The sequence below is a fragment of the Peromyscus californicus genome, unplaced genomic scaffold, assembly GCF_007827085.1.
Source record: "Peromyscus californicus insignis strain IS unplaced genomic scaffold, ASM782708v3 Scaffold_5__1_contigs__length_169319896, whole genome shotgun sequence".
NCBI lineage: Eukaryota > Metazoa > Chordata > Mammalia > Rodentia > Cricetidae > Peromyscus > Peromyscus californicus.
Window position 1 is genome coordinate 42552959 of NW_026294573.1, and position 23658 is coordinate 42576616.

Here is a 23658-nt window from a genome sequence, read left to right on the forward strand (position 1 = left end):
AGGCCAGAAGAGGGTGTGAGATCTCCTGGAGCTACAGTTCTAGGTGGTTGTTAGGTGCCCATCATGGATGCTGAGAACCAAAGTCTGGCCCACTGCAAGCACAAGCTCCCTCTGCTGAGTCATCTATCCAGCACCAGTTTTTCATTAACGTCAAACAATGGAGCAACTAATATGTCATATTGATTCAGAGAAACATCCTATGAAAGTAATACAGCTGACCCTTGAACAATGTGGAAATGCTGACCCCTGGGGCAGTTAAAAAACAATAGACTACCACATATAACCTTATCTCTGTGGGAATGTGTGTGCATGCTCCTTGTTTGTGCCTATGTTCATACACATGTACTGTGTACATGCATGGAAGCCAGAGGTCACTGTCAGGTGTCATTCTCAGTTGTTCTCCATCTCACTGACAGGGTCTCTCACTGAACCTGGAACTAGACTGGCTGGGCAGCAGCAAGCTCCGGAGATCTGCCCTTCTCTGCCTCTCCAGCACATCTGCAGGCAACACACTGGTATTGGTTTTTTTACATGGGAACTCAGGTCCTCGTGTTTACAATGACAAACAATTTGCCTACTGAACCACTTTTCTAAACCCTGATATAAAACTTCTGACTATCCCAAAAATTGACTACTAACAGCGAACTCTTAACAGAAGCCTTATCAATAACATAAACAACCTATTAACATATATTTTAGATTTCATACATATTATAAATGGTGAAAACTATGTAAGCACAATGAGACCTTTTTAAAAAAATAACAAAAACAAAAAAACTACAATACAGTTTACTAGAGAAGATAACTGTCCATTTGGACATGATCAGCAGTACTTTATGCTGATGTCACAACACTGGTCACCACCACAACAATGGAGGTAAATAAACTATTCTAGTAGTAACTTACTACCATTAATTTGATGTAGTTATGCTTTAATACAGCATCTTCACATCTGTTTACATTTCTCTCTGCTGTAAATAATGCAGTGTATTTATCCAAGTTTAGATTAATTTTACCTTTTTATAGATTTGTGTATATGATAGTAAATAATAAAATAACTATTATCTACATGTATTTTATGCATTTATGATGTCTTTTTCTTAATTTTTTTTTTGACATTTCTAGGCTGTGTGTTTCATCTGCCAATTTTTCCAAAATGCTGCAAACCTTCAAAAATAAGCTTTGATTCAAGCCCTGCTAATTCAGAGGATGTAACAGATAATCCTACCTTTGGACTGAACAACTAAGGTCATGTAATGAGCAGAGTAGTAACGCATCCAGAATTCCCTCAGTCTAGCATGTGTATCAATGTTATTTTTCTTTGGTTCATGCTTAAGTGTCTCAGCATTTCCTGTAAAAAGACATAAAAAAATTAAAAATTATAGAAGTAACTAAATGTACTTTGTTACAGGTCTTCTACACAAACAATGAATGTTTTATAAGCTTAAAAGACCTAGGAAATTATCCAAGAAACTCAAGAATTCTGAGCTGGCATGTAATAATAACATAAGCCAAGAAACAGTTCTGAAATAGATACATAAGAAATTAATCAATGGTTGGAAAAACCTCCACAACGGATAGTAATTACCTAAATTTCCTTGCTTTATAGTCTAGTATTGATTTAGGTTTTCCCCTCTAAATTATTTTACTAATATTCTACCTAATTCTTAAAAGTAAAATATAAAAAGCCAGGATGCCAATGTTACCCAATAGATATAGGAATGTATAATAACATAGCCTTTGATTAGATCAACTCATCCCGGTCTCCACGCTGACAGGATTAATATGTTTCAACTGATTTCTACCAACAACAGAAGGCCATTATGAAAAACAGATACCAGTTCAACAGCTTACCAGTTAAACAAAATTAGGTCACATCTCAAAAACTATTAGAGAAACCATTCCTGAGTGTCTGTTGATAAATGGAAACATCAGGTTGGGGTACAGGCTTTACAATCAGATAAACAGATACTCAAACCCCCATCAAATATTTACTACCTGTGTGACTAAGCAAATTACACAACTTCCTGAGCATGTTTCCTTTAAATGGAGATTACAGTGGTCCCTATCTCTTAAAACTGTGATTATGCATACAGAGCCAGCACAGCATCTGGCACCTAGACAGCACTCACAGAACGTCCAGTTCTACTCTGCCAATACCCAGTGTTAAAGAAGCAAGCACAAACACGTTCACACCTTGCTATTTGAAGTTTTCTAGCGGACCTCTTGGAAAGTACAGACACTTAGCTATCCCAGCTTATTAATTTTTCTTTTGTTCTGGGGAGTTTAGGTGGATGGGTTTTGTTTGTTTTTGTTTCATTTTGTTGTTGTACTTGCTTCTTTATGACCGAGTCTCATATATCCCAAGCTGGCCTGTAGGTTGGAGATGACATTGAACTTCTGATCCTCCTGCCTCTACCTCCCTGAGGAATAACAAGAATGCACCCACCACACCCAATTATATGCAGATCTGGGGATCTGCTTTCTAGGCAAGCACTCTAACAACATTTCTAACATTCTTTATCGGTTTGTCTTATTCTCAGTTTTCCTTACCTAGAAATAAGATAAATTATAGTGTCTTACCCCAAAAAAATTTCCCCATAGGATGTCCAGGTCTAGCGAGGCTTCCAAACAGCATTTCTTTTCTGTTTGCATCAGAAGGTCTGGCAAGCTGATATTCTGTCAGTTTTAAAGAAACATTTACAATAAAATGAAATTTCATTATTTTCTTTTTCTTTTCTTTTTGGTTTTTTTCGAGACAGGGTTTCTCTGTGTTGTTTTGGTGCCTGTCCTGGATCTCGCTCTGTAGACCAGGCTGTCCTCTAACTCAAAGAGATCCGCCTGGCTCTGCCTCCCTAGTGCTGGGATTAAGGGCGTGTGCCACCGCCGCCGCCGGCTCATTATTTTCTTGATTGTCTGGAAATTTAAGCTTACAGAACTGAAAGCAAGGTAGTAATAAAATTGACTTTAAAAATATGTTATAAAACTGAAGATGGTAACTCAATGACCTAAACTTGGTCCTATCATTTAATCTATCATTCTGAGTAAATTGATCACCTTTCTAGAGTTTTTTTCTCTTATTTTCAAATGAGGCAATGTAGTTAATGATCTGAACTTTTCAGTTCTAGATAGACTGTTACGTCTAAGCATACCCTGAGGAAAGCACTAATAAAATGCTCTATCAGTCTTCAGATCTGAGATCTTAGTCATATATTTTGTTTAAATATCAAAGCAACTATGTTGATAATAAAGTATGATGGTTCAGAACAATTAAAGTCAGAAGTATCTTTGCTAATGCTATAGTTTCAATGTTTTTATCACTCTAAAATTCCTGTTAAAACCCAATCTCCAATGTGACAGCTTCCCTCATGAGTAAAATGAATGTGCTTATAAAAGTGATCATAGCACTGGAGAGATGGCTCAGCCACTGAAGGCTCCGAACCAAAACAACAAAGCAATCCCAGAGCACTCCCCCACCCTTCTGGTACGTGAGGACATAAGACAAAGATGGCAATCTACAAATCAAGAAGCAGGCCCCTGCCAGACACCAAATCTGCTGGTGCCTTCATACCGGACTCCTTAGCCTCTACAACGGTAAGGCACTGCTGTCTGCAAGCCCTGAGCCCACGGTGTTCTAGTAAGGTAACCCAGACAGACAAGGACAACCACAATCCAGCTTTATCGCTGAACTCAGACAACTCTGAGCAAGTTATCTAACTGCCCTGATTCCATAGAGGAACCTAACAGGACCAAGAGCATATGACTCTTGCATGAGATTACATAAGATACAGTCTTTCACAAAATATTTACAGAACACCTGCTGTTCATCAGCCACAAAAAAAATAGCTGGAAGCAGAAATGTGAATAAAGCCCTATACAGAGTTTATATTCTCACAGGGAGATAAGCAATAAACAACAAATACGTTTGCGCTAGGTAGTGATGGGTACTGCAAAGCAAGACTTCTTAAGAAGTGACTCAAGCTGAGCTTGAAGGACAAATGAGAAGAAAAAGAAGGGAAGGATAAATGGGGATGTACAAGACATTCTAAGGGAGGAAGGAGAATATGGCACCTCTGATAAAAAGACAGGTCAATATGATTGAACATACTTGAGAATTAAAAGAAAGACAAAAGATCACATGAGTATAGAACTTGACCGTACAGTCATAAATGACTGTAGATATCTGGGGAAATCACTGACTTTGGGACTCTATGTTATCAAACCCTCTAGGCCTAGTTTCAACAAGGACAATAATGCAAAGAAGTACTCAACAGATGCTAGTTATTAATTATCATGGAGTAAAGCACTACAGAAATTGGACAGGGACTGGGGGATATGACACTATTAGGTTTGCATTTAAGCAATACATTCTTTATGGCAATGTGTAGAACTGAATGATGATGACTAAGAGTAAAGCCAGGAAAACTTAAGAGGCACAACTGCTACAGTTAGTAAGAAACTAGAAAAAAAATAGAAACATTAGCATAAGTCAGCATTCAGAAATATACTTTAGCTATAAATTATACAGGTGAGACACTAAAAATACATTCACTCTTTGAACACAAATATTTTTCTTTAAAGTCTCTGTAAAATATGAAGATGTGGCTGTAACATAAGAGAAATTATTTTAAAAGAAGTGTACATCTTGGCTGAGGTGTGCATATGCACATGTACACAGAAGTACAGGGAGGGGTGCTGGAGAAATCCATTCCCTAATCTTTGGCATGTGTGAATAGATTAGCTTCAGGTAACAGGGACTTTGCAGATAGGATAAAGGGAGGAACTCTGAAAAGGAGAGGTTACTCTGGGTTACTTGAACAGATTGGTTATAACAATGAGGGTCTTCAGAGTGAGGGACGGGAACAGCAGAAAAAGACTGTCAGAAGCAGAGATCAGAGAGGAAAAGAGTCAACACTGCTGTCTCTAAGGTGGAAATGGGGTGATAGCCTAGGAATGAGGAATAGATTCTCCCTTTGAGAAAAAAATGGCACGCAGCCCTTACGCCAACCACTAGAATGCATTATGAAAGCAAGTATATCTGCTTAAGTGAAATTAAGAATTATCATTAAAATGGCTAAGTTTTTTTTTCTTTTTTTGAAACATGGTTTCATATTGTAGCCCAGCCTGCCCTGGAATTCAAGTCTATCCTTCTGCATCAGCTTCTCCAGCACAGGAATTATAAGAATATACCATCATAACTAGCTTAAAATAGCTAGTGTTTAAGATTAATTTCCCCTACAATCTTCTTTTGTAACAAATAAATCCCATTAAAAGTCTCCTATTTGATTTTCAGCATTACAAATAAATCCCCAAAGTTAAGAGAAAGTAAAATGAAGTGCACTTCCTAATAGGGATTTAATTTCTTCAACCATAAACATAGCACAGCTATTTTTAACAAAATTCAAGCTGCAAAGAATACACACATAGTTGACAGGTAACAAAGGACAAATTGTAAATATGTACACTTAAAATGGAGCCTCAGAGGAAGTGCCTCTTCACACACAAAGAGTAACTGAACTTTTGAAGCTGTAAGATCTATCATCAGCTTTAGGAACCCAGCATGCTTTCGGTTCAGGGCAACTCAATCCTGAATGAGATATTTACCAACCTCATGATTAAATATGATCCATCTATTTCAATGTTGCCCTTTGAAATATACAGATAAAATGACTTAGTTTTGAAAAAATGAAAAATGCTAACAGCCAGTTTGAATAAAAGAAACAAATTGTTACAAAACATAAAAGCTTCCTTACCACTGTCAACAGCTTCAACTTCACGGTCAATTGCATCTCTGATCATTAGTGGATGGATGAAAAACTGGGCCCATCTGCAAAGTAAAACAGGTGTTTCTAGGAGTGTTCAGTTTCATCAAACAACATCCATTTTAATTAACTATTTTTATTTAACTGGAAAATTACCTCAAAACCTACAAGATCAAAATAATAATAATCTAAGTTTCTATATTTTAAAGTCCAAAAACCACTTTGTTTCTTTGTGAAATAAAGCACTCATTCAGAAAAGTACTTAGGACATAAATACACAGATTAAAGCCTTTTCAGAAGTTTCCTATCCCATATCCTGCCCTTTCTTTGCAGTGTTAAGGATCAAACTCACAGCCTCCAACATTCGAGGAAAGCACTCTGCCACTGAGGTACATCTCTATCTTAAGATGAAATATTGCCGTTACCCAGGCTGGCCTCTAACTCATGAGTCTCCTGCCTCAGCCTTCAAGTAGCTGAAATTACAGACATCCAACACCCCCAGCTCTCTCTAATATACAATCTTTATATCAAATCCATACTTTTGTATATTAAACTAAACAAAACTCACTCTATTGATTTGTGTTATAAATGATATTTTAAGTTACAAAATAAAAATTAGAATTTTAGTTTTATTTAGATTTTATTATATGTATACATGTAATATATACATATTGCCTACATGGCATGTTTGTGCACCATGTGTTTGTCTGGTGCCCATGGAAGTCAGAAGAGAGAGTTGGATCCCTTGGAACTAGAGTTACAAATGGTTGTAAGCCACTGTGTGGGTGCTGGGAATCCAACCCAGGTCTTCTGCAAGAGTAACAAGTGTTCTTAACCACTGAGTGAATGCTACAGACCTTAAAATCAGAATTTTTTTTTTTTTTTTTTTGGTTTTTTGAGACAGGGTTTCTCTGTGTAGCTTTGCGCCTTTCCTGGAACTCACTTGGTAGCCCAGGCTGGCCTCGAACTCACAGAGATCCGCCTGGCTCTGCCTCCCGAGTGCTGGGATTAAAGGCGTGCGCCACCACCGCCCGGCTTAAAATCAGAATTTTAAAGGCTATTGATATTTAACTTGACCACAGAATTCTACTGGTATTTTTTCTTAGTGTGTGTATGTGTATGTGTGTGTGTGTGTGTGTGTGTGTGTGTGTGTGTGTGTGTGTGTGTGAGAGAGAGAGAGAGAGAGAGAGAGAGACAGAGAGAGAGACAGAGACACAGACAGAGACAGAGAGACAGAGAGACAGAGACAGACAGAGAGAGAAGAGTATGAATGAATATGCAGGTGCACATGTGGAAGTCAGAGGGCAACTTTCAGGATTCTACCCTGTCAAGGTAGATAGATCTCTCTGGATGTTTCTGAGGTACTGCACACTCAGGCTAGTTGACCCTGGAGCTTCCAGGCTATAGGTGGCTGCCTCCCATTTCTCCTTAGGAGTGCTAGGATTACAGCTGCTTACAAACACATCTCGTTTTTTTTATATTGGTTCTAAGGATTGAACTCAGGTAATCAGGCTTGACACTGACATATAGCAGACACTTTTACCCACTGAGCCATCTCAATGGCCCTGGTTTTCTTAATATATTTACTTAGATAAATTGTTATACACCAAATTACACATGTAAATGCCATTCATATAAATGTATAATAATATAATTGACATTGGTTTTATCTAAGCATTTAAAACTACTTGCTTATTGAGACAGAGTCTCACACCACAGTCCAGCCTGGCTTTGTACTATGGCAATCCTCCTGCCTCAGCTTACCAAGTGCTAGGATTACAGGTATAAGTCATCACACCTGGCTCTATTTTTGTTGTTTGGTTTTAAGTCAAGGATCTCACTACGTTGCCTGATCTGGCCTTGAATTCCTGAATTCAAGTGACCCATCCGCCTCAGCCTTCTGAGTAGTTGAGATTACACAGATGTGTGCCACTGTACCCTTCCCAAAACTGTTATTTTTCCATTAAAGATTAAACAATTCAAAGACTAACTTCCTGAGTTTTTTGCAATGTAACTTTGCTCAGGCTTCTACATATTCATTAGGACATTCACATTCTTCCTAATACTTAGTATAACTTGAATAAAAACAGGAAATATTTTTACTTAGTTCTAAAAGAACAAAGTCATATGCAAAATACTTCAAGCAACATACAAGGCAACCAGTAACAACCAAGGGGCACAGAATCTGGGATGAAATCAGTCTCACAGCACTAATCCTGCTCATGTGTACCTCCCATGACTCCACCCTTGTATTAAATGGTGATCACTTGACACACATGAAAATTAAACACAGAGGAAAATTAAAAATGAAGTGTAAACTTTTAGCATGTGGGATTAAATGTAGGAGAACCAAAAATGAACTAACATCTTTTTTTTTTTGGTTTTTCGAGACAGGGTTTCTCTGTGTAGCCCTGGCTGTGCTAGAACTCACTCTGTAGACCAGGATGGCCACGAACTCACAGAGATCTGCCTGCCTCTGCCTCCAGAGTGCTGGGGTAAAAGGCATGCTCAGGACTAATCTTTTAACTTCTCAAGAACTACTCTTTTTTTTTTTGGTCACCAAAGGGAACAAATACCATCACTTCCATTGAGAAATGGAATGTTTTAAGCAAATGATTTTGTTCCTGAACTTTATATAGTGGTAAATACATGTATGTAATTGTTGGTGTGTTGTTCAATTCAATGCTATATGACAGTCTATCCATCCACACGGGCAAATGTGACTGTAGTTTATTTTCACTATTGTTACAACATTCACTAGAATGAATTTATATATCTGTTCCACTGCTATTCACAGATATCTGGGCTTTAGAGCTGGAGTACCACAAACACTGCTACCATAAGTTAGTTTTTAAATACTGTGTATTGGGTCAGATGCAGAAGCTTCTCTAGGTACCTAGGAAAGACCTCAAAAGGAATAGAACATACACGTTACCAAATAATAACGTACAGTACCAATATATCCTTGCCCAGTGGTTCTGATCCCACCACATCTCTACAGCCTTACTTTCCTTTGATAGTATCAGAGTCTAAATTGTTCTCTAACTTTTGAGATAGTTAAATCTCACAAGTTTTGATTTACATTTCTCTGATTCCTAATAAGGCCAAATGCCATTTTATATAGTTATATCAGGAATTTATTTTTTAAATATTTATTCAAATCTTTTTATTAGATTGTATTTTTTAATTCTAACAATATATCTAACAATATTTATGTTTCATATATCAATTTAAACCACACTGAATACTTATATACAAAAAAGCTAATAAGTTAAAAATCAGTTTTTATTCAAAATTTGCTATTCACTGCAAAAATACACTCCCATACTTTTTATTTGCTTTGCTTTGTTTTGTTTTGTTTTTTAACAACAGAGAATGGTGCCAGGATCAAACCTCAGCCTTGTTATCACTGGGCCAGGTCCTCACCTCTCCAGTTTCTTTTCATGGAATATAATATACCATTTCCTTTATGTTCTTTGGCTTATTTGTTTTTAATATTATGTGACAAAGCTTACCTAAATTGTGGCCTTAAAAATTAGGTGTTTTGTTCTCCTTTTAGTCTACATCTATCCAGAACATTTATGTGTGTGCTTTTAAGGAGTCCATTTTATTCCTATATTCAAGGAAACTCAATTTTCTTGGCATCATTTCATTTAAAAGCCCATTTACCACTTTCTCATAGTGTCTTTAAGTGTCCACACACATGTTAACTATTTCTATCATTTATTATTCTGTTTATCTCTTTGCCAACACCTCATGTCCTAACTATCACCAAATATAATAAGGTCACAAAGGTTGACATTTTCTTCAAAGTTTCATAATCATTGTTCTCACATTTAAGTCTGTGGCCCAATTGGAATTAAATTTTGTAAACAGTCGAATTAAGAACTTTGGTTCATTCTTTGCATGTGGACACTCAGTTGCTAAAGATCTTTTTTCTCCTACTAAGTTGTCCTGGTACTCTACTACAGACAGCAAGGGTGAAGAAGGGTTATTTCTAGAGTCCCAGTTCTAGTCCACTGAGCAGTGTCTATTCTTATGCCAGAACCACATTACTGGGATTTCTGCAGCTCTAAGGATTGGGGAAATGAGAGTCCAACTTGTTCTTAAATATAACTTGGGCTACTTTTGCTTTTTTACTTTTCCCATATGAATTGTAAGATCAGCTCACCGGTTTCTCTAAAGGGGCAGCTAAAATTTTGAAGTGATTGGGATGAATCCATAAATCAGTTTGGAAATTATTGTCATTCCTAACAATAAGAAGTCTTCTATGCTCCCATTCTTAACAATACTAAGTCTCAGGCTGGAGAGATGGGTCAGGAGTTGGGAGCACTGGCTACTCTTGCTGAGGACCTGGGTTCAATTCCCAGCACCCACATGGCAGCTCACAACTACCTGTAACTCAAGTTCCAGTGGATCTGACACCTTCATACAGACATACACACAGGCAAAACACCAATGCATATTAAAAAAAAAAGAAAACTTAGTTTCTCAGGCTCATGCCATAGCTTCTCATCCACTCTTTACTTATTTATTACTTATCACTTATTTTTTTGACTTTCCACTGTTACAAGTCTTTTACTTCTCTTTAAGTTTATTCTGAAGTATTTTATTCTTTTAGATGCCATTATTAAAGAAGCTATGCTCTTAATTTCACTTTTGGACTTTTCATTGCTAGTATAGAAAAAATGAGGGAGCTGGAGAGGTTGCTTAGTGTTTAAAAGAATTTACTGTTCTATCAAAGGACCAGAGTTTGGATCCCAGAACCCACATTAGGTGGCTCACAAACACCAATAACTCCAACTGCTAATATGTGTGGGCATCCATACACACACATACAAGATAAATTTTTTTAAAAAATAGTGAGGAGGAGCTGGGAAGATGGCACAATCAACAGAGTGCTTGTCACATAAGATTGAAGGCCTGAGTTCAATCCCCAGCATCTACGTAAAAGCCTGGTATGAAGCCACACAACTGTATTCTCAGCACTAGGGAAGGAGAGACAGAAGGATCTCTGGAGTTTGCTGGCCAGTCTAGCCAAACTAGTGAGCTGCAGGTCCCTGAGAGTTCAAAAAATGACGAGCCAGGTGTGGTGGCACATGCCTCTAATCCCAGCACTCGGGAGGCAAAAGGCAGGTAGATCTCTGTGAGTTTAAAGGCCAGCCTAGTAATACATAGTGAGTTTCAAGATAGCTATGCATCTACAGTGAGACCTTGTTTCAAAAAGAAAGGAAGAAAAAAAGAAAGAAAGAACATTTAATAGTTTTCTCCATTTCCCTCAAATATTTTGACAGGTCTAGAGAACTAGATAACTTCTTGAAATACCACAGAACATGTCCAATATTTTCATTTGTATAGTGTTATTAAATAATAGTTACCTATCCAAGGCTTCCTTGAAATACTTTCTCTGGACATCAAACTGGAAGACTGTGCGTTCACAGTCAGTTGAGGCATTATCACTACCTCCATGTTTCTTGAGGAAGGCATCAAATCCATTCTCATCTGGGTATTTCAAACTACCCATGAACACCACTAAATGAAAAGAATAAAAAGTCACACAACACAAAGAAATAGACAACATTTTTATTATCAAAGATAAAGTTTTCTATGCATAAAAGATTAAGTAATGAAAAAACAGAAAAAAGTAAAAGCAACACATTAACAATGGCCGTGTCTGACACTTTGTCACACTGATGCTGTGCAACATTCTACAATGCTCATATGTTATTTCTATTCCAAGAAAACTCAAACATTTCATTGTTTAAAACAAACGAATAATTTGCTTATAAAAGGTTAAAAGTTAAACATAAGCTTATGTGCAGATTAACCACTACTGCAAAGGATGTCAGGTAAGAAGTTTACTTTTAAATAGCATAGAAACTAAAAATATAAAAAGATGACTAATGCAGAAAAGCAAGTATGTGTGCAAACATCTGTAGCTATGTAATGGCCACACAGTTTTATTTAGGCACACTCATAGCTAAACGGATGGTTCGGCAACTGTCTCTTGCTCTGTTCATTGTACCATTGCCAAATAATGATGCCTACAGTGAAACAGGTTTGGGGCTGGGAAGATGGCTCAGTGGTTAAAGCACCTGCTGAACAAACATGAGCTGGGATTCAAATCCCTAGAACCTACGTAAAGCGCCAGGTGGGTGTGGCAGCCCCCTGCAATTCATTTCAGAAGGCGGAGATAGAGGCTCCCCAGAGCAAGCTAGCTAAGGAGACTAGCTATATCGACAAGCTCTGGGTTTTACTGAGAGACCCTACTTCAACGAATAAAGTACAGATTGAGGAAGATACCATTTTCATTCAATTCTTTAATTTAAGTATACTTAGATGAAAATTCTTTCTCTATGATTATTCCTAAATCAGCATTTTCTTCTTAGCTTTTTCTTTGTTTAAATGTACTTCAGTTAACCAAATACTGATCTTTGAAACCAACTCATACAAATTTAAAGGGAAAAAGGAAACCACACCCGGGAATGATATTTTACAAGATCTTACTGTGCTCCAAAAAGTGTGCCAGCCCAGGCAGGTCATCTGGATCAGCAAAGCTCCCAACTCCAACACACAGAGCCGCTGCAGACTGGGGTAAGTAGAACACATACAAATAGTTGAGTCAATCCTAAAGCAATGCTAGTCCCTCAAGGGTTCATTCGGAGAAGCTGTCCAACAGAAGGACCAGGATTCTTTCCCTGAGAATCGGGAGGAGCAGCAAAGTGAAACTCACCAGCACTGTGTCAGTTTCACCCTGCTGCTCCTCCACTTGCCATCCTGCCAAATGCTCAACAGGTGCAGACCTAAGGGAGAAAGCAGAAACAGACAGCGACAAGGCCAGGCCAGCCACCCAGGCAGCACTTCATGTTGCTGAGTCAGACTCTGAACCAACTTTGTTCCCTGAGCTATGAGATTTTGGAAATCTGCAGACCTAACATATCTAGGTAGAATAAGAGCTCTAAGCAATTTAAAACTTTGACGTTCAGTAACTCAGTTACAAAACGTGAAACTTCTCAGTATGTTACTCAGAATATTTTACTACTAAAATGGGATGGGGGTAAAACAACAATTTAGGAAAATATCTAATAAAAACAGTAAGTAAATGGTTAAAAGAGAAAATTTTTGTTATTTAAAAGCTACAAGAATAGGATTTAAAGAGGCTTTTTAGTTCTTCACTTTGTATTGAACACACACATAAATATCACGTATTTCTTATCAATAAGCATTGGCAAAATTCCTTGGGAAATTAGTTTTTAAAAATATAGATGGCCAAGATGTACACAAGACTCTGTTTAAAATGATTGTGACATACTATCATCATTAGTTAAAAGATTTTTTTTAAGTAGAAGAAATAGTCAATTTGAAAATAGGAAAGTAAATATTAACTTTTCCAACTTTGTATCCATTTTCAGAACTAATCCATTTGGTGAAGTACTGTTTGACAAGGTTATCCTCTTAAAAACAGCATACACCTGGCATAGAAGCCAACCTTGTACTCTCAGAAGAACCAAACAGCCTCACTTCATCCTTCAAGTCCATTTTTGAAGACTTAGGCACATAAGCTCATTTAAAACATGGAAGAATATCCACTTCTTCAAAGCACAGTCTAACCTGTTCTGTAATGTTTAATAGATGCCTAACCTGCTTTCAGCTCCAACTACCCCATAAAGATTTCTTGTCTCGACCAGCAGGGTTGAAGACATTTTTGAATAAGTTGACTTAAACCACAGTCTATCAGTCAGCTTTGACCACAGCAAAAACAGGTTCTGCGATTGCTAGAAAAGAAATTCATACTTGAGAATTTTCTACCCAAGAAATTTATACTTGAGAATTGAGTTATAAAACTCAAAATTATGAGCAAATCATAATTCAAATATATCATACTTAAATTTCAATCTTGTTAATTTATTAACTTTTCAGATTAAGAAAAACTTCTTTTTGAAGGACAGAAATAGGGATAATTAAAAAAAATCTGCAGGAAAGTAACTTCTAATTAGATAAGGTTTTCCAAAAGCTAACAGAGTTTTTCTTCCCATTTCATTAATGAGATTTAAATAAAGCTCACATTTCTCAAATAAAAATTAAATCCTAAAATCACTTCAGAACCTATGTAAGTCTCAAGCGACCTCTTACCTAAATTAACCTGTTCATTTTCCCTCCAGATGCTATGTACCCACTAAGTAGAACCCATCTCCCACTGTAATAATCATGGAATCTTTTCTCCCACTAGGATACCCACTGCTTCAGAGTCAAAATGATCTGATCTCTTTAAACCTAATTGCTTATCAAAAAAAGTCCAAAGCACAGGAGAAGGTACTGGCAGTTTTATAAACAGAAAGACAGGTACAGAAACTCAGAGGTAAGGATCTAAGATTAATACTATTGTTATTTGGGGAGCTAAGATAGAGCTCAAAAATTGAGAGTGGGTGCAAGAGAAAGAGAGCCAGTCAGTGTCAGATCACCCAAGATGCCAGGGACAGACCTAGGCTACAGCTCCATTGTGGCTATAATTTCTCCATTCTACTACTACTCTATTAAGAATTAGAAATAAGCCTATTAATTCCCAGTTTGCCTATAAAAACTTTAGAATGGTCTACAAGTGGTATATATACAAATTTATTCAGTGTTTTGAGTTTCACCTCTCAAGTTCTCCAAGCTAACACAACTTGGCCTACTATGTGACACACACAAAAACATAACTTAAAAACATAACTCAATCTACCCAAAAATCTGGTGAAAAAACTGGTACAACCTTTCTTAAAAGAAACAAAAGGGGGTAGGGGGTGGGGAGTCGTGGTGCATGCCTTTAATCCCAGCACTCTGGAGACACTAGCTCTCTGCTGGTAGCTCTCTGTGAGTTTGAGGCCAGCCTGGTCTACTTAGCAAGTTTGAGGCCAGCAAAGACTACTTAGTAATACTCTAGCTCAAAAAACTTAAAGAAGCCGGGCGGTGGTGGCGCACGCCTTTAATCCCAGCACTCGGGAGGCAGAGCCAGGCGGATCTCTGTGAGTTCGAGGCCAGCCTGGGCTACCAAATGAGTTCCAGGAAAGGCGCAAAGCTACACAGAGAAACCCTGTCTCGAAAAAAACCAAAAAAAAAAAAAAACTTAAAGAAAAAGAAAAAGAGGAGGAGGAGGAAGAAGAGGAGGGACTCTCAAAGAATTAATTTAAGAGAATTATTGAAGCCAAGAGCAGTGGGACATGTCTATAGTCCCAGCTACTGGCAGTAGTACCACTTGAACCTAAGAGACTGAGACCAGCCTGAACCACCAAGTGAGATATTCCCATCTCAAGAAAGGGGGTAGGGGACACAGGCACGATAGAGCATGTCTATAATCACAGCACTCTGAAATTCTAGCACTCAGGAGGCTGAAGCAAGAAGGTAGAACATTCAAGACTAACCTAAGTTAAATAACAAGAGTTGGTCTCAAAACACCACCACCAACAATCATTACTACTTACAACATATATTTTCAAATCTTTGAGGGTCAACCACTTTTTAAAAAACTAGGAACTAAATCTTGATGATGATTGGAGACAATAATGATGTGTGTATGTATGGTATATGCTGAATACAAGTGTGCATATGGAGGTCAGAGAACTTTCAGAAGTTGGATCCCTCCTCTGCCCTGTGAGTTCAAAGATCAGATTCAAGTCATCAAACTTGGATAGCAACCACCTCTACCCACTAAGCTATCTAGTCAGTCCCACAGATTCTTTTGAGATCTAAATTAATAATCTAACTATAAATCCTGTTATTAAGACTCTACCATGCTGTTGTTTAACAGGAGCGTGATGGTGCCTGCTTGTAATCCCAGCACTTGGGAAGTAGAGTCTCGAGCAGTGGTTCTCAACCTGTGAGCAGCAATCCCTTTGGCAAACCTCAATCTCCAAAAATTTCACATTACAATTTACAACAATCGCAAAATTATAGTTATGATGTAGCAATGAAATAATTTCATGGTTGGGGGCATGAGGAACTATATTAAAGTCAGAGCAGTAGGAAGGTTGAGAACCACTGCTCTAGAGGATCAGGAGTTCAAAGTCATTTCATCTACACAGAGAGTTCAAAGCCAGCCTGAGCTACATCATACTCTATCTCAAAACAAAACAAGAAACTAACTTTAACAAACATCTGCTGGTCAATTCTACTATAATATCTCCAAAATGTTACCTACCCTCTGATATAAGAATTCCCTCCTGCAAAATGGAAGCACTCTTCAACAGATATATTGAGGAAAATCTCCCTATCGAGACCCACATACTGATTCACTGGTCATTACACTAAGTTTAACTCTCTCACTTAAACTTTCCTGATGTACTTATTAATTCCAACGGTTGACACTTTCTCATAGGTGAGATCAAATTCAGTTACCTATGCAGGAATTACCCGCAGGGTAATTTAGGACTCTAGGGCCAGGTGAAGATGTTACATCACTAGCCTTGTTCTCCTTTCTCAAGTCTTTCCAAGGATGGTATGCTCTCTTATTTCTTTATCTTCAGCTAAGAATTGTACAGATTCTCACCTCCTGGCATTTTTTAAAAGCATATAATGTATATAAATACATATAAACTCAAATATTGCCATTTTTTACCTCTAATGAGTGAGTTTTACGTTTTGTGTTTTCTTTAGTCTCTACAGTAAGCATTTATTACTTTTATAACCAGAGCAAACTGTTTTTAAAATATAACCTTTATATAGACTAGACCCTTACTTAAAAAAAAAAATTAAAGGATAGTTGTATACTTCCTTTTTGCTACTAAGAAATAAACCACAAGTTCAATCATTACCCCAAGGAGTTCCCAAATGAGAAAGACAATATAGACATGACTCACACCTGTTTCTCAGTGGTTTTCTTTCTGGCTTCTCCCCTCTCTTCCAATTCTTCCAGTTCGTTTTCTTCATTATCAAGATCGTCATCATCATGTTCATCATCATCAAATTCATCTTCATCATCAAAACCTTCTTCTTCATCATCCTCTATCTCAGCTCCAGAGTCTTCATCATCATCATCATCATCATCATCTTCTTCTTCCTCGTCCTCTTCTTCCTCGTCCTCCTCTTCCTCTTCATCTGTTGTATTTCCTGTTTTACCCTCAATATTACTTAGATCTGAAATCAAAAGTGCCTGCAAGCCATTCTGTAATTTGATGTATCTGGGGAAAAAAACAAAACAAAACACAAAGCATTTTGATTCAACTGTCTGGAAAAAGAACCTACATATGTGTAATACACACACTGAATACTATGTAAGTACCCCCCACTTACCCTAAGTTTCAGTTACTCACCATCAACCATGGTCCATACATACTAATTAATACATTTTAAAATTGTACACCACTCCATCCAGTTAGAGCATGAATAAAGAGTTCATAAAAAGTAATAACTACTTGTCCTGAGATATGGATATATAAACTATTTATACATGGCTACACTGTATATTTACACACACACACACACACACACACACACACACATATTATCATCTTAATAGCTGTCAGGTTTTTGTTGCTGTTTTGGCTTTGGTTTGGTTTGATTTGGACTTTTTTTTTAGCATTCTTGCTTTCTTTTTCTTTATTAATTTTATTAAGAAATTTTTTTATTCATTTTACATACCAATCATAGATCCCTCTCTTTCTTCCCTCTAGCCTCCCTCCCATTCCCTCCTACAAGAAGGTAAGGCCTCCTATGGGGAGTCAGCAGAGCCTGGTACACTCAGTAGAGGAAGGAACTAAGCCCCTCCCCCTGTCTTAAGGCTGTGTGAGGTGTCCCACCATAGGTAGTGGGCTCCAAAAAGCCTGCTCATGCACCAGGGATGGATCCTGATCCTACTGCCAGGGGGACCCTTAAGCAGATCAAGCTACACAACTGTCTTGCTTATGATTTGGACTTTTGAGACAGGGTCTCTCTATCAACCCTGGCTGTCCTGGAACTCATTGCGTAGGCCATGCTGACCTTGAACTCACATATGAGATCTGCCTGACTCTCCTCTCAAGTGCTGGGATTACAGGCATACACCACCACATCCAGTAATAGCTGTCAGTTTTTGGAGATGGACATCAACGATATTCCAGTGCTTGTGTTCAAAAATAACTGTTAATGGTCTCCCAAACTCAAGACATGTAATGAAGTAATGTGGACACAACAAAGAAAACCCATAAAGTGCCTTCTTTAATTAAAAAAAAAAAAAAAAGCTGAAGTAGCCCAGGAGACCTACAGTGAGAGCAAATCATCTAGTCATGAAATTGTGACCTCAAACTGCAAAAGCTCTCTTATTTTACTAAGACTAAGAATAGAAAAGGCATTAAATGTGTGTGTGTGTGTGTGTATGTATGTATGTATGTATAACATACATAGGTTTGGCACTGTTCATGGTTTCAAGTATCTACTGAGGGTCTTAGACTGAGTCCTCCACAAATCAGGAAAGGCTACCACAACTGTAATTAATCAAACTGGTCAATCTGGGGAAGGAACCTTGAAAGCAAAATTAGTTTTAGCTGGAAAGAAATCAAGAGACCAGGTATCTATTAGAGTCTGCTCCCATTTATACTAATTCTTTTATGTATTCACTCAATAAACACCTATTTAACAACTCCATGTACCAGACATCATGCTACATTAGAAGAAAAATGCATAAGACTACGGTCTTCACTACCAGGTACACACTGTTCAGTAACAAGATCATCCAACTAGGAATGACAGTGGTAAACACAGAATATTCTTGAAAGAAGGAAGCAATCAGGGAAACCCTCTGAAACAAAATACATTTCAGCCAAGCCTGGAAGCTCAGAAAGTATTGCCCACTGGGGGAGATGGCTCAGTGGGTAAAGTACTTGCTATATACACACATGTGAGACCCGAGTTCAGATCTCCAGAGCCCTTATAAAAGCCAGACATGGGAGCTCCAGTCTACACTCCTAGTGCTTCAATGGGAGAGGAGAGTCAGAGACTCCGTAGGAGCTCAGGGGCAACTAGCCTGTCATACTCAGTAGCAACAAGAGATCCTGTCTTAAACCAAGTGGAAGCAAGGACTGGTGTCCAAGGTGGTCCTCTGTTCTTCATAGCATGTGTATCCATACAGACAGAAGAGTAAAAATGTGGATTTATCTCCCTACCATATCAAAATCATATTTAAACAATAAAAAAGTTAGTGGTTATGTTTTGTTTGTATTCAGGAATAAAATCATAAGATTTGTGAAGCTGAAATGGCCATTAACAGATCATAAATTTTAGAAATTATGAAAATTGATCAGATTAATGAAGAAAATAAACAAGAAAAACCACAACCACCGATCTAAATACATGATCGTGTATTAATTCTCCCCCACAATACCAAAAAAAAAAAAAAAAGTCAAAGTTTCAGACCAATAAATAAAAAGTATGGAAAGGCTCAGGATAAGCTCAATTATTAATTGTGGCAGTTTGAATAAGAATGGTTCCCATAGGCTCACAGATTTGAATACTCAGTCACCAGGGAGTGGCACTATTTGAAAGGATTATGACGTGTGGCCTTGTTGGAGGAAGTGTGTCACTGGGGGTGGGCTTGGAAGTTTTCAGAAGCCCAAGCCAAGCCCAGTGGTTCTCTCTCTTCCTGCTGCCTGTGGATCTGAATGTAGAACTTTTAGCTACTTCTCCAGCACCATGTCTGTCTGTGTGCTGTCATGCTTCCCACCATGATTATAATGGACTAAATCTCTGAAACTGTAAGCAAGCCCCAATTAAATGTTTTCTTTTATAAGAGTTGCTGTGGTCGTGGTGTCTCTTCACAGCAATAGAGCACTGATGAAGACATTAATCAACCTGGAAAGAATTCAAATGTCTACTGACAACACAAGGATAAATTATGATTGAGTCACACAGTAGATGTCCCTCTACAATGGCTTATCATAAAACAGAAAAATATATTTAGCAACAAGCTACAAAACTGGGTAATCTTCAGGATATAACAAGGGGGAGAAAAGCATGTCACAAAAGACAACATACCACATGAATACCATTCAAATAAGCCAAAAGGCAAGCAAAATAAATAATCACTGTTTAGACATAGATTTATATGTTTTGAAACCTGAAAAAAAAGGTTTACCAATCAAAGCAATGGAAAAATACACCAAAAGCTTTAAAACAGTGTTGGAAAGAAAGGCAACAGACAAGAAAATAGAAGCAAATCCTACTAGTTCTTGAGCTCAGAGGAAAAGGCCAGATGAGACGAACCCATGCCAAGGAGAGCCAACTAACTGCAAGGCAGATCCCATGCCGAGGACAGCCAAATAACTGCAAGGCAGTCTGTGCTGAAATGTACCACTTTAAGAAATGTGTCCCCTGACCACTCCATAGCACACCAGTCAATCTCTATTCTCTTTAATCATACTGAGTGTGTTTACAACATTTTCCACTACTTTTTAAACATTTTTCTGCCTCATTAGAATGTTACAAAGATTTTTTTCCTCCCATATATGCTATCATCTGGCAAATACTAAATATTTAAGAAATATTTGCTAAATAGACAAAACAATGTTAATAAATGAGTGTGTTGGTATATATCTGGTGACCCTAGCCTAAGGAGGGAGAGACAGGAGGATCCTAATTCGAGGCCAGTTTGAGATACTTAATGAAACAATGTCTCAAAAACAAATCTAAAAAGAAAATGTTGAGGCGGAAGAAATGGCTCTGTAGGCAAATGTGCTTGCCACCAAGCCTAGCAACCTGAAGCTCAGGCTCCAGGACCTATATGGTAGAAGGAGGGCACTAACTCCCACAAGTTAGCCTCTGACCTTCAAACACATGCTGTTGTGCACACGCATGTGTGCACACACATACACACACATACACACACACACACACACACACACACACCAATTTTAAATTTTTAATTAAAAAAAAAAGTAAATGTTACTTCCAGAAGAGGCCTGATAATTGAACAGAGAAGTCCAGCTGGTGCCTAACTAGAGCCTTCACCCCTACTGACTAGTGTTCATGGTACTGGAAGTTACTCTCCACGCTACCAGAAGATAAAGGTAACCACCAACTCAGCTGTTTTGAGTGGGATTTTCCTTTTAAAAACAAAATTACACAATGTTTTGTTTAACCATTAGTTGTAATTCAACAATAAGTTATAAGACATTTTTCTGTGTCAATATACAAAACACAACCTCCCTGGATGGTGACTCATGCCTGGAACCCCAACACTCAGGCACATTGCCATCACTTCAAAGCTAGCCTGGTTTACAGAGCAACTCCAGACCCGGTCTCAAAAGGTAAAAAAAAAAAAAAAAAAAAAGAAAGAAAGAAAGAAAGAAAGAAAAGAAAAGAAAGAAGAAACACTTATCTTTCTATAGCTTGAATTATCTTCATTGTAAACTGACCACTACATAATCCTTGAACAATCATGATAAAAACTACTGTCAACTTTTTGCTATTATAAAAGCCATGCTGCAACCTGGACATGGTGGCACAGCTGTAAGCCCAGCCTTCGGAGGCAGCAGCAGAACCACAAGTTCAAGACCAGCCTGGGTTGCACAGTGAATTCCAGGTCAGCAAAGACTACATAATGAGACCCTATCTCAAAAAAACAAACAAAAATAAAACAAAAACAAAAAAACAACTAAACCAAACAATAACCTTATACAAATAAATATCACTTAGTAACTATAAATATATAGGTTTTCTTTGGTTTGTTTGGGGTTTTTTTTTGTTTTGTTTTTTCGAGACAGGGTTTCTCTGTGTAGCTTGTGCCTTTCCTGGAACTCGCTCTGTAGCCCAGGCTGGCCTCGAACTCAGAGATCCGCCTGCCAAGTGCTGGGATTAAAGGTGTGCACCACCCTTGCCCGGCTATATAGTTATTTTTTAAGTGCTTGCTATATGTTAAACACAAGCTTCCATATAAATCAGATATACAATATTGCCATGGGTTATTACTTCTATAACCTGTACTTGTTTTGTAACTTGCCTATTTATACTTGTTTTCTAGGAAAAAAAGTATTTTTAAATTTAATCTAAGAAATTTCTGGGAAAAATATTACTAAAAGTTCTACAAAAAAATGCCTAGCAGTCATTTACTGTATAATACCTAGCATCCACATACTGTATAAATGGTATTAGAGAATCGACAATGTGCTAGGCACACAGCGACTAAAGCAAACACATTCTCCATATTCCTTAAGTTTTAGTCTGCAAACATTTATTAAATTGAGTTAGTAGGGGAACAGCTAAAAGAAAATTGAAGGACTGGAAAGATACCTCAGTGGATAAGAGCAATTGCTGCTCTTCCAGAAGACCTGGGTAGATCCCAGGATCCACATGATGGCTCACAACTACCAGTAACTCCAGTTCCAGGGGATCCAACAATCTTCTGGCCTCTGTGAGCACCAGGCATGCACATAAAACACTCAAACACATAAAATAATTTTTTAAAGATTTAAAAATAAAAAAGAATCCAGATGTTATGGCACACACCTTTAATCCTAGCACTTGGGAGGCAAAGGCAGGCGGATCTCTGTGAGTTTGAGGCTAGCCTGGTTTACAGAGCATGTTCCAGGACAGCCAGGACTACACAGGGAAATTCTGTCTCAAGAAAATAAAAACACACAAAAAGGAAGAGGGAGCATCCCACTTAGAGAAAACCTGGTGCCACATGTGCCAGTGTACACTACTCAACACACAACTTCACCTTCTAAACCAGTCTTGACAAAGAATCTAAGCAATAGCCTTCAGATTAATCTTAAACCAGCATTCTCCTTTTGCCATTGTTCACACAAAGAATCCACAAATTCTTAGTGGCATTCAACAAGTGTCACCTATTCTCTTCAGTGTTCTCTGCATTAGCTATCAACTTCCACCAATGACATGGTGCACATGGCTTGTTCTATCCTCTCATCATATGGGTCCTAGAGATGAAAGGCATGTTGGTGGCAAGCTTGTTTCCTTGTACTTTCTCCAATTTCTCCACTTCACTGGACATTTTTCTATCTCTTCAAAAACCAATAATTCCATAGATACTATGGATCTTGTTACTTCCTAACTATCTGAGGATTAGCTTCACTTTCAAACTCTTTAAGTGCTAAACACATCATCTCTTCCACCCTGAAAAAGCTCTCCCTCTACTCTAGGCAATGCATTATCGGAAAAGTTCTCATCCCTTCCACCTTAAGCAATCTTCTTGGGCTAGAAGTGGCTCAGCAATTAAGAACACTGGCTACTTATTCCAGAGAACCTGAATCCAAGTCCCATCACCCATATGGTGACTCAAACTGTCTGTAACTAGTTCTAGGGGTCCAAAGCAGCACTCTTCTGCTCTCATTGGGTACCAGGAATACATGTGGTGCACAGACATACATTCAGGTAAAACATCTGCACACATAAAAAAAAATTTTAAATAGTTATTTTAATCTTCTTGGGGTGCTGGGAGTATATAGTTCAGTTTGCCTGGCACTCACAAGGCACTGGGTTTGAGCCCCAGCACTGCATAAACTGTGTGTGGGAGCATATGCCTATAATCCTAGCACTTGAGAGGTAGATGTTGGAAGATCCAAAGTTCAAAGTCATCCTGGGTTACATACTGAGATTAAGGCCAACTTGGAATATATGAAACTCTGTAGACAGACAGACAGACAGACTGACTGACTGATTTCTTTTTAAAAAAAATCTTGAAAAATATCTCCCTGGTGACCTAAAATTTCATGCTTCCCATTCATTCTTTTTTTTTTTTTTTTTCTTTTGGTTTTTCGAGACAGGGTTTCTCAGTGTAGCTTTGCGCCTTTCCTGGATCTCGCTCTGAAGACTAGGCTGGCCTCGAACTCACAAAGATCCACCTGCCTCTGCCTCCCGAGTGCTGGGATTAAAGGCGTGCACCACCACCACCTGGCCCCATTCATTCTTTAAACAGTACAACATGACATCT

At 38.0% G+C, this 23658-nt stretch overlaps 1 protein-coding gene across 3 annotated transcripts in view; it reads right to left on the reverse strand.

Moving 5' to 3' along the window:
* Nrdc (nardilysin convertase) overlaps positions 1-23658 on the reverse strand; it is a 66427-nt gene that overhangs the window by 35523 nt on the left and 7246 nt on the right. For 2 of the 3 annotated variants that reach the window (XM_052715061.1, XM_052715060.1), the window contains exons 2-9: positions 16600-16918; positions 13404-13537; positions 12496-12565; positions 12270-12351; positions 11141-11294; positions 5754-5827; positions 2584-2679; positions 1229-1351 (exon numbers count right to left, since the gene is read on the reverse strand). In XM_052715061.1, the coding sequence (XP_052571021.1) occupies positions 1229-1351; positions 2584-2679; positions 5754-5827; positions 11141-11294; positions 12270-12351; positions 12496-12565; positions 13404-13537; positions 16600-16918 (1052 nt within the window). The remainder of the gene's footprint in view (positions 1-1228; positions 1352-2583; positions 2680-5753; positions 5828-11140; positions 11295-12269; positions 12352-12495; positions 12566-13403; positions 13538-16599; positions 16919-23658) is intronic. The other variant, XM_052715062.1, reaches the window with a different exon arrangement.